Here is a 12383-nt window from a genome sequence, read left to right as displayed (position 1 = left end):
GATACCACTCAATGTAGTAGAGGAAATTAAAGAATTCAATTTGGTTTGATCATCTGATGATGGACCAGCAGTACAAGTCCAAGAGAATGTAAGAGGACGACGATCAAGAGAAACAGAATCAAATGCATTCAAATTCAAAACATCACATTGGGAAACAAGAGACTTGTCAGAAGTCAATGCAGAAGTTGGTGCTAAAGCAACAAATTCACCAGCAGAAACAACAGCATTAACAGTTGAGCTAGAGTCACCAATCAATGAATAAAGAGTTAATGAATCACCAGTAACAATGGTAGCACCAACACCTAAAATAATTTCAATAGATGATTTACCATCCATGTTACAAATTGGACCAGTACCAAGCTTGGAGAGAGATGAAATAATTTGAGAACAGGCAACTTGAGTCTTGACAGCATTATAAATGGTAGCAGTAATTCTATCACCATTAGCATTGAACTTGAAAGAAGATGTATCAACCTTGTAATTACATCCATCACCCAAGAAACCATTAAGACATTTAGCAGATGCACAATTGAAAGAAGGATCAAAATTACCATTACAAGTACAAGAACCAGTATTGGTACATGAACCGTGTGAATTACATGTCTTGGCAGCTGAGCAAGAAATATCACAATTTGCACCAACAAATCCAGTGGCACATGATGAACAATAATCACCAATGAAATTACCAGTACAGACACACTTGAAATTAGAATCACAAGTACCATGAGAATTACATGTATCAGTTGCACTACAAACTGGAGTAGTACATGAAGAACCAGTGTATGCAGGACTGCAACTAGTACAAGTATTATTCTTATTGTTCCAATTGGTAACACATTTACAATTGTCTGGACCAATACATGAACCTCTTGTACTTCCACCACAGACATTACTGTCAGTCTTTGAAATACCATAACAAGAGAAGGTTTGACAAGCAGTGCCTGAATATCCTGATTTACATTTACAAGTGTTTGGACTAATGCAAGAACCTTGACCTCCACAAACAGTACTATCAGTGGCAGAAATTAAGAAACATACTGGAACATCACAATTTGATCCAACATAACCACTCTTACATTTAGAACAGAATGTTGATGAATCAAAATTACCATTACAGATACAAGAATCAGTAGTATTACAAGATCCACGGAATGAACAACCACCCAAAACATCACTCTTACCATTACATGTTGGAAGTTCACATTTTTCTCCTGTGTATCCTGTTTTACATGTACAACTATTTGGAGCAACACATGAACCTCTTCCTGAACAAACTGATGAATCAGAACTAATCTTTGAGAAACAAACTGCCTTTTCACAATTGCTTCCAGAATAACCATTTGCACAATTACAAGTATCTTGAGAAATACATGATCCTTTTCCTGAACATACAGTAGCATCCTTAATTGATTTACCAAAACAAGTGGTAGTGGAAGGAAGGTAGACACCGTAGTTACAGTTGGAGTCAGGGAATGAGTCACATGTAGCATTCATTGGATAACTAAAATTAGCAATAGTACTAGCTTGAGTATACATGATTTGACATGCAGATTTACACCATGGAACAGCAGTTGAAGTAGTATTAATACAAGACTTGAATGTAGTATAACATGCATATCTCTTAATATGAATCAAGCAATCAGCAGTTGCACAATTAGGATTATAAGAAGATCCAGTTAAGAAGGTAGCATTAGCTTGGGCATCTAATTGAGCTAAACTAGCAGCAAGCATACTAGCAGCTTGGCTTTCACTCTTAGCACCATTCATTAAATTAACATTATACAATGGGAGAACAACTCCAGCAGAGGCACAGAAAGGAGTTGAAGATGAGGACATTACATTTACACAGGCAGGAGTGAGAGAGTATGGAATGATAACTTGTTCACAATTAGCACCAGTATAGCCACTTGCACAATTACAAGTTCCATTTGAACAAGATCCACGACCAGAACAAGTTACACCAACACACTTGGCATCTACATAGTTAATATCATTGGTACAATATTTAGATGGAAGAGATCCACACAAACTTGTCAAATTAACATTTGGAAGTGGATATGGACTAAGGGCAGTAGTACAAGCACCATTACAAACTGGCATGTAAGTATTTGCAGAACAAATTGGGAATTGTGAATAGCAAGCATATCTCTTATAGGCAAGACGGCAAGCATCATTGGTACAAGCTTTGACGAATGCTTGAGACATTAACAAGGCAGCATTATCTAGTTCTGAAACAGCTTGAGCACTGACAACGCTTTCATTAAGCGCACCATTATATTTAGCAAGAAGATTATAACCAAGTTCAGAAACAAAATTCATAATATTAGGAGTTACACCAACTGAGGCACAGAATGGAGCTGTGGAAGCTTGCATTAAGCTTTGACACATAACTGCACTGTATTTTGAACAAGTAGGTCCATAATAGAAATAATCGGTACTATAACTACAGATACACTTGCCTGCAGAGCAAATACCATATTGACAAGTGATATTCTTACATGGATCAACAACGGTTCCATTATTATTGGAAGTACCATTATTAGATGTACCATTATTGTTGTTAATTGTTCCATTGTTATTAACAGTACCATTGTTAGCAGTACCATTATTATTGGTTGTACCATTATTGTTAATAGTTCCATTATTATTAACAGTACCATTGTTATTAATTGTACCATTATTGTTGATTGTACCATTGTTAGTTCCATTGTTAGATGAAAGACTTTGACACATTGATCCACTGAAACCATTATTACAAACGCAAGTATTGTCTTCAACACATTTACCATTAGCGCTACAAGTAGATGGATTTGTTGAAGCAATACCATAACAGGTATAATATCTTTGAGAACAATTACTTCCATAGTATGGAGCAGTACAAGTACATCCCTGGAAAGTGCAATTACCATGTCCTGAACAAGTTAAGTTGGATGATTGAGGAATTCCATCACAAGTGGCTTCCTTTTCACAATTAGTACCACCAAAACCATGCTTACAATCACAATAACTTCCCATAACACATGAACCACGTCTACTACAAACATTTGGATCAGTATCGAGGAGACCATTACAAAAACTGTGTGAAGATTGACATTGTTGACCATAAGCAAGAGTCCAACCTGTAAGACCATTTGAAGTACCAAGAGAATAGGTATTTGTACCAGTGGATGAGTAAATTCTGAATACACCATCATTTCCCATACTGTAAACAGGAGTGGTTGTATTAATTGCCATATTAGAATTGAAATCTAAGAGTTGAGTGTTACCTTCAACAAGAACGTGACCATTTGCTGTAATTGTGAGATATTCAAGTAAACTAGTAAAAGTAGTAATTGGATAAGTCCAAATAGTGACACCACCACAAATTCCTACCAATGGATATACAGTTTGATTATTTACAACAGTAGCAACTTGACGAAGGGAACAATTGAAATTTGGAGAATTAGCAAAAGCATTAGTAACAACATCACGATAGAGAGTAGCACCACCATTAACAATATTCATGTAATCATAGGAACAATCACACAAAGTACTATTGGCACAGAAACCTTTAGAGTTACAAGAATTGACATCTTGACATACCCAACTATAAACATCACAATTCTTACCAGAATAATTTGGATTTGTACATTGACAAGTATCTTGGGAAATACATTGACCAAATCCATTACAGACACTAGGAGAACTTTCAGAAACATTTCCACAAGTTACATTACAATATGGAGCTTGACCAATAGTGCATGAACAAGAATCTGGAGCAGCACATGAACCTCTTCCTTTACAAACGTTAGCATCAGTAGAAGGTAAACCATAACAAATAGGGGTTGAGCAATCAGATCCAGTCCATTGAGTTGTATTGTTACAAGTACAACCAGTAGAACCACACTTTCCCTTACCACTACAAACATTAGCATCAGTATTTACAATACCATTACAATAATACAATGAATCTTGACAACTAGTACCAGCAAAATCTTGATATTTAACTGATGAATCGAAAACATTACTGTTCCAACATTCTGCACCAGTACTATCTAAAACAGAGATTAAACCATCCTTTCTAAAGAAGAAATAGAAAGGACCAGTTCCATTACAAGCAGCAGAATTAACACCACCGTTACTAGTGAGAGCAACACAATCAATCTTATCACTTTGACACATTCCTAAACTACCATCAATTTTGAGAGTGAGGTATTGATATCCACTACCAACATCTTGAGTCAAAATACTTTGATTCTTTACAATAACATTTACATTAGTACCATCAAAAGTAATTTTGGAAACATAGGTAGTATTACCAGAAATGAAAGTATAGGATGGTTCTTCTCCATCACTTGAACCTAGAGTATAGAATGAAAGGGAAGAGTTAGCAACCATAGTATTGGCATTATTATTCAAATCATAGTTGAGAGTTGTCAAACATTGACAAGAATCACCTGTGGTTGAACAAAAACCTCTACCATTACAAGAATCTGTACCTGTACATTCAAATGCATTAGTATTAGAAGCCAAAATGGACAAGATAACTAGGGTCACAAGCATACAAACAGTAACCTTACAGAGTTTTACTCTGTTAGAGACCATACAGTAGTCAAGAGACATTTTTTTGTTTGAATTGTAGTAATAGCATCCAAAGTGACCTTTTTAACTTGTTTGTGAATTTTGTATCTCGAGTATCGAATAAAGTTTTGTATGTTGTAAACTATTGCTTACTTGATGGTGATAGATGACATTAGGATACTACTAACATGAACTAAACTACTCGCGAATCTTCCATTTATGGAATGCAATACAAAACTGTAAGAGAAATTGCTGATACAATATTATCCAAGGATATTTGTTTTGGAATTTAGAGAACCATTCTGGAATTTTAATGTTCATAGTAATGCATCTCGTCTCCAATACACTTCAGTCGATAATTAGATTGAATGATAAATTGGTTAACAGATAGTGATTAAACTTCTTTTGATACCAATTGCTCTTAATTGTTGATTCCTCGATGGTTTCAACAGCAATATTCGTTGAAAATGTAGCGTACGAAGAATAATCGTGATGGGAAGAGATTGTAGATATCACCAATTAGATGAACACGGCCACAATATTCTATACATTATTTAAATTAAATATTGTGATGAAGAGATGCAACTGGTAATCTCTGAATGTTGATGAGTGTATTTTCATGCCTAGACGCTGCTTGTTAAAGTTGAACTCTCTCTTGATGACGATGATTGAATTGGATACAATAGACGAAGCCGCCATCTGGTGAAGTCTATTTATTTTATCAAAATTAATAATGATGAAAGTCTATTTAATGCATTGTTGTTTTTTTCTTGATTTTGAAAACGCAACGGTTTTTGGTGGTAAATGCATTAAAAATATTTATAAAAAATATTTTTAAAATCAACAAATGTAATTTGTGGTAATGCTGATTTTAGGAGTGGTTTCACATCTTGAAGCTATCAAACTTTCACATCACCATCTCAACATCTGAATAGTAATAATAGTAATTTTTATTATCATTATGAAATTGGAATTTATTTTTCATCATGATGGAAAATCACAACCTGGTGCCATTATCCGATCATTCACCAACCATCATCAATACTATTGTTTCATTATCAATATAATAATAGTATTTGTGGAAATTTAATTTTTAGTAATGTAATTTTGGTGAAATGTCAAAATTTTCACTAAATTCATCATCACTGCTGGATCTACTGGACAACTTGGAAAACTGTCAATGTAGTATTGTTCGGAATGGTCAATAGTAGGTAAGAGAGCTTTCTCTTATCAATTTTGGTCAAGTTTGATAGGGATTGGTACATGTGAATTTTGAAAAAGTACATGGACCATAACTCAACATGTACTTCACCAACTTGAATCGTCTTTTAGTACTACTATTTAAATAGATAATAAACATCATATTTATTATCAGATGAATGAAAACATTGTTTTAACAATAAAACAACAACATTTTCAACACGTGTTGAATATTAACATACTACAAGGATTAAAAGAATTTAATGACATTTTGGACAATAAGATGGAAGCACATAATCACTATCAGTGTTAAAAGGCAAAAAGTCCCAACATTCACTTGAAATAGTTTCCAAATTATTCAATTGACCTTTGGTGTCTCTACTTTCAATTCTAGTATCGGAATAAACAATAGCACAATTATAATCTGATGGATATGGATCTGGATATGGAAGTGGTTGGGGTTTAGTTTGAACTGGTTGAACGACCATCACATCAATTTGTGTAGTATTGGAGTGCAATTGCTTTGTACGAACGAATTTCTGGGATTTAATATGATCTTCACTCTTAATTCCGATATCAACATGTCCTTCCAATTGATAATCAGCATCAACACATGAAACCATCAAGTAAGCAGCTTGTCTAGTCAATTGTTTACAGGAACAAGTAGTTTTGTTAAAAACATATTCCACACCAAAGTTAGATGGATAAGTATCCATGAAACCTAATGTAGTTTCATCACTCACCACCTTTCCATTCACTTCAATTTGTAAATCTAAACGATAACGACGATGGAAGAAATCTGGCATGTGTTTTTCACGAATAATCTTCATTCCATCAAAGTGACAATCACCATTTGATGGATTACAGTTGGAAAGTCCCATTCTAGTGACTTTGGCGTGGACAGTGTGAGCACGAGGCATACAGCAAGTATACTTTGGAGTCTTTATGTTAATCTTGGAGTTTTGGCCATGAGAGATGACGGCCAAGGTCATTAACAAGACAGCAATGATGGCAAGGTGGAGTGTTTGCATTTTTTTGTTGAGTGTTATCGAGAGATGTTCAATGCTTGCGCCTGATTTATGCACACTGTGTTTGCGGAGTAAAATTTGTTACAACGGAGAATCTGCGGGAGCAGGAGTTGAAATAATTTTACGCAAGGATTTTTGATACTTCTTCTATAATTTGTACAGTCAACACAACATTTATTTGAAGTTAATTTGATTTTGCATCTGACATGTTCAAGCTGAGTCGTTTCTCTCTCAACTGAAGCCATTCATTATACCACGATCTATTAGGATATAATTTAGTATTCTCCTCAATGGCCAAATTATATTTCATAGCATCCACAAATTGGGAAGTATCCATCAGACCATCCTTTGTACTTTTTTCCTTACGAAGGCGAGTAATTTGTTGCTCGAAACCTTTCTTATAATCCTTAGCTCTCTTCAACATGATTACTTTGAGCATTAAGGAAGGATTTAGAGGCAACTTCAAATCAGTATACACAGTGTGAATGAAACGAGTTTCATTATCACTGACCTTATAGAACATGTAGTAAAACATGAGTTGAGCTGGGATGCAATCTTCTCTAGTTTCGATTAGTGAACAAGTGTGTCCTGCAACCATGATCATGTTAAGTTCTGGATCTCTGATTGCTGTCATGGTGATTGGTAAATCTCTCTTCTTCATGAATGGAATTGGGAATTTCGTACAACATGAAACTTGTTGATTCGAATAATTTGGTTTTCCTTCAGCTTCAGATACAGGTGAAATGTAATCCATTAATTTGAAAGTTTCTGCACCTCCCATAGGATCTATCACCTTATGGAGATCTATATTCCAGAAGCATGCCCAGACTTCTTCAATTGGATATGGTACACGAGTGACAACCTTACTCAATCTCAAACCTTTCAATGTTTCAGTATCGAATACATAGGAAGTTTTGGATTGGTACAATTCACAGGTATTCTTCTTATCTGAATAGGTCAATTCCCAATCAGGTGTGTCCTCAGCGAGGGTGAAACCAAAGTAAATAAACTTGTCATCAATGGTTGAATCTTGTAAATGATGAGGTTTGAATCGAATATCTAATTGGAAACCTTTAGAAATATCTGTTGCAATGGCTCTGGTGAATCGTTCTCCTTTCGACTCGAGGAATTTCATTAACATTTCAGATCTGGAAAATCTTGGAAATTGATCAAACCTCAAATCCAAATTCACACTAAACATTGCAAGTCCAAACAATGTATCAGTTTCCAACATGGAAATGATTTTCGAAAGTTTCTCAACCTCCAATCTTTCCTTGTCCAATTTTTCAAAACTTTCACAAACTTTTGTTTCCCAAAGTTCTCGAATCTTATCCTTGTTAGCAAAGGCCAAATTCAACTCGAATTGACCTCCTTGAAACACAAACTGATCAAGAATACCCCTTGCTTTCGAATAGATTTCCACAATCTTGGTATGAACTTGCTTTTTATCAACATTTTCACCACAAATAACATTCTCGAATTTCTTGTTATATTCCGCACGATATTCTTCAACTTGATTCATGAACATGAGAGATTCCACCGAACGATTAAGCTGCAAATATTCATAGAATAAATCACGAGTTTCTTTCGAATCCATCATTTCTTCAAAAACAATGGCATAATTCGAAACATCAAAGTCACTATTCACACTGCTAGGTCTTTTCTTTGAAGAGGATGTAGAAGAAGATGATGTATTGGTTGGTGTTGACGAGGAAGGAGACACAACGGTTTCGTCTAACGTTTTATTCCTCTTGAATTTCATAGCTTACGTTGTTTTAATTTTTTAAAGTGTGTGAAAGACGTCAAAGCTTGTGATTTTACAATTTAAAATGGCGATTCTGGACGAAAGAAGGAACAAGTTTATTTATTTGACTTGAAAAGTGATACTGTGCACAATTCTTTACCTTAGAAACCAAGTGATGAAAGGACAATTGAAACCTAAATTCTAACAAATTGGAAGTAGTTTCCAATGATTATTCAAGTTCTAGACTAATCTAAACTACGGTAGTTGATTGTGACATTATGTTGTTGGAGATGACACTGTTCAACATCAACACATGGTATTGATTTTGCCGAGAGATAATCTTGTTGGCCAAGATGTCAGCAGTCTCTCTGTTGAAAATGTTAAGCTATGATTAATGAAATATATCGCTGGTTAATTGACTGAACTTCAATTTATTCCAAATTCCGAATTGTTGTTGATGTTCAAATTTGTGAGGAGCTAAGCTTTGACGTCAAAGAAATTGAACATGTTGTAAGTGTTCAATTCAATGAAGCAGTTGTGCTGTTTTAATACTCGGAACAGGTTAAATTAGTACTAAATTAACGGATTTTGTTTCAAAGTGTAGATTGCCATCAATTCATAATTGAAAACAGCTGTTTGATATTCATCATAATTAATAATTTTTAATAATTTGATGAAGAACTCATGATGATGGTGTTGCCTTTATTTTCCCAACAAGAAAATAATTTCCAATTCCATGATGTTGACCCAAATCTTTAAGATTTCCATTACCACTACCATTCAAGTGTTGTTGAGCAAATACTATCCACTTCCTAGACCTTCCCGATGAAAAACCATTCCGACAACGATCAATTCACTTCCGAGACAGTACATAATATTTTGTTAATATAATAACAATATTTTCGCGCTTAATTTTTTTTTTAAAATTTGAAAAAAATCAAACAAAAGAAAATACAACATGTTCAATCATATGGGATTGGTGCGAAGATTTGGTCATTCGTTTGGTTATCATATGCATGGACGGGATTATTCTTCGAGTGATGATGACTCTGATTATTACTCTGATGAAACTCAACAGGATATAAATCAAAAGGCAGAGGCTTGGCCAACATATACATCAGAGGAATTATTACAACATTTAAAGGAGATGAGAAATAGAGTGATAAATCAAGCCTCTTACCGAAAGGAGCCATGTAAAACACTTGTACAAAATTTAATTGAAATGTATAAAACAGTATCAAATGGAAAGGAGTGGAGTTTTGGCTGTACTGAAGATGATACTTTTAAAATTGAATCAAGCGATGATGAAATGATTGTAAATTACAAAATATGTATGATGGCTGCCGAGGCACTTCCGAATGCTTTCCTATTTGAAGAAAATAACCAGAACACAGCAAGAGGATTTTTAAAGCATATCTATTGTTTGGATTCTACATTCGGAACAAACATGTTAAATTTCTTGAATGTGGCAATAGGTCAGACTGAACAGCCAATAACACTTTATACCACACAATCAATGAAAATACCTGATTGGAAGATTTCACTCTTTGTGGCAACCATCAAGATTGCAGAAGCAGGTGTACCAAGTTTACAGGTCAAATATTTCTTAAAACATTTCAAGTCTCTAATAGTTACCTATTATAATGCATCTAACTGGGAAGGTAGTTATATTGATATGAATGACATGGATTGCATATTATTAGATTTAATTTACAAGTCAAAAGATGAGGATCAAAGATCAATGTGTATAACAAGATTAGGAAAGACTGCTTATCAACATATAGACAATCCAAAAATACCTTCAATTCGTGAGGCTTATAAATCAGCCAAAGATTTACATCCCTTCTTTACTCTCTATCAGGAAGTTTCATATGATATCAATGTTATAGAAAAAGAAAGCATCAAAATATTTCCAAAAGAGGAAAAGTACAAGAGAGTTAGAAAGATAATTTCTATAATGGAAATAATTGATCAAAGAGGTGATAATAATATTGTTGAAAGCATTTCAAGCTTCTTAACGAGACTATTGAAATATTCTGATGAAGAATTAGTAATAGATTGTTTGAGAGCTCTTTCATCACCGAGTAATAATCAAAGGTTAGTAGTGGATCATATTATTTCTTGCTAACATGTTTTCAACAGAAATTTTTCTAGATGTAAGAATGTTGTTCAAGCTATATTGCCATTGCTAGAAAGGGAATCTTTAATAGTAAGAGAGGAGGCATATAATTGTGGTGCCAAACACTTGACATTTGATTATGCATACGACTCTCAGATAATGCACAAGATTTTGAAAGCCTTTTCTCTCAATCCAATACCAAAAGTTAATTATCTGAAAATATTCACAGCAGCATTTAAGTATTGTTGTACAGAAAGTATTTTTTCAGAAAAAGCTCTCGAGGTTATTCAAAAAGTAGCTGAATGTATGAAAGAGCAGGACTATTTTTTACAGGTTGCCGACAGTATTCAGGCCTTGCTGAACATACCTGCTCTGCCCTCTGTTTTTAGTGAGACACTTGTACGTCCACTTGATGAGATTGTTCGTGGAGCAATAGATTCTAAATCTTTGGAAGTAGTGGATATTGTTCAAAAATTGGTTGAGTCCTTGTTGAACACAGAGCTTACTAAGTTGGTTTTCAAAAATTTAGGAAATATTGTCCATAGAAACAATCTACCTGAAACAAAAGAATGCGAGGATCGATTGAATGAAATATCAAAGCATTTTCAAATTCCAGAAATGTTGGGTTTTTTAGTTGAGAATGATAGAGAGTTATCACCAATTGTAGTGAGCTTCTTTTTTGATGTCAAATTTTTTAAGGGTGTTCGTATTCATCCTGAAATAGGAAATGAAGAAGTTATTGTTAAATCTCTTGCCAAATCCAAATCTAAAGACGCTCATATCACGTTGGGACGTATTTTGAACAATTATTTTCTTTCAACAGGTGTCGCGATACTTCCTCAATCAGAAATTGACAGACTTATTAATGAAAAATTAGAATGTCCTCAAATACATGAAATAGAGAATCAAAGATTCATCTATTCAGTTGCTCATTTTGGAGATTTTGGAAAGATTTCCACTGGCATGGGCCAGTTTGGCTGTCCCTGTGGATTCCTCTATGAAAATGATACCGATGTATTATCTGAGCTTGTTTTAACAAATTTTTTAAATATTTTAGAGCACAATCTAGATGTAAGACCAAAACATTTGAATGTTGATGACATTTTTGATGCTATAACAGATTGCATTTCATTCAATGAGTCGAGAAGCCTGTATGTGACATCCCTTTTGAAAAGGATTACACAGCAATTAGAAGTACAGGTTAACACAGACAGCATGGAAGAAGACACATCTGATGAGGATTATAACTCTGATGATTCTGATGATCTTGATATGGGTTATATATATGGTAATTACTATGATGAAGATGATGACGATGATGATGATTCTGATGATCACATTTTTTAGTATTAAAATGATATTGTCTCAATATATTTTGTACACACCTTAAATCATTGAGTTTATAATCGATTGAGATAAGTGACAATTTACGGCTTACATTCTAATTGCAGACTAAAACCTAATCTATTAGTGTTTTTGTCACTAGTCAAGGGCGGATTACTTTCCATTCTAATTTTTTCACACTAACAAAGCCAACGTTGGACAGATTGACATGTTGCTTTAGTCAAGAAATACCGAACATCACCTAACAAAAAAAAACCCTTCACTTCTTAACAGAAGTTATTTCATCATCTTCACTTTTCGTATCAACAATGATGAGAAGCAATAATAATAATGGGTTTTCTCGTATTGGAATGACAAGGAGGAAACAATCTTCTCCGGGTAATCATTC

The 12383-nt window shown here is 34.2% G+C and overlaps 4 protein-coding genes across 4 annotated transcripts in view; 1 reads left to right on the top strand and 3 right to left on the bottom strand.

Annotated features, from left to right (window-relative positions):
• Positions 1–4602, bottom strand: part of NAEGRDRAFT_81457 (basal body protein NBP-2) — a gene marked incomplete at its 5' end in the record, with an annotated part of 6968 nt that extends 2366 nt beyond the window's left edge. Inside the window, one exon of the mRNA XM_002671668.1 lies at positions 6–4602. Within this exon, the coding sequence (XP_002671714.1) occupies positions 6–4602 (4597 nt within the window). The remainder of the gene's footprint in view (positions 1–5) is intronic.
• Positions 4603–6020: 1418 nt separating this feature from the next.
• NAEGRDRAFT_73292 (uncharacterized protein) lies at positions 6021–6791 on the bottom strand (the record flags this gene model as incomplete). Its single annotated transcript, XM_002671667.1, has 1 exon — positions 6021–6791. One exon carries the CDS (start codon positions 6789–6791, stop codon positions 6021–6023), a length of 771 nt encoding a protein of 256 aa, XP_002671713.1.
• Positions 6792–6972: 181 nt separating this feature from the next.
• On the bottom strand, positions 6973–8550 carry NAEGRDRAFT_73291 (uncharacterized protein; the record flags this gene model as incomplete). The annotated part of the gene is made up of 1 exon (XM_002671666.1): positions 6973–8550. One exon carries the CDS (start codon positions 8548–8550, stop codon positions 6973–6975), a length of 1578 nt encoding a protein of 525 aa, XP_002671712.1.
• Positions 8551–9490: 940 nt separating this feature from the next.
• On the top strand, positions 9491–11998 carry NAEGRDRAFT_73290 (uncharacterized protein; the record flags this gene model as incomplete). Its single annotated transcript, XM_002671734.1, has 2 exons — positions 9491–10629; positions 10675–11998. 2 exons carry the CDS (start codon positions 9491–9493, stop codon positions 11996–11998), a joined length of 2463 nt encoding a protein of 820 aa, XP_002671780.1.
• Between the last annotated feature and the right edge of the window lie 385 nt (positions 11999–12383).

Source organism: Naegleria gruberi, assembly GCF_000004985.1.
Source record: "Naegleria gruberi genomic scaffold NAEGRscaffold_59, whole genome shotgun sequence".
Classification (NCBI taxonomy): Eukaryota; Heterolobosea; class Eutetramitea; order Acrasida; family Naegleriidae; genus Naegleria; species Naegleria gruberi.
Note: the sequence above shows the minus strand (reverse complement) of the source record. Positions and strands in the feature narration are given on the sequence as shown.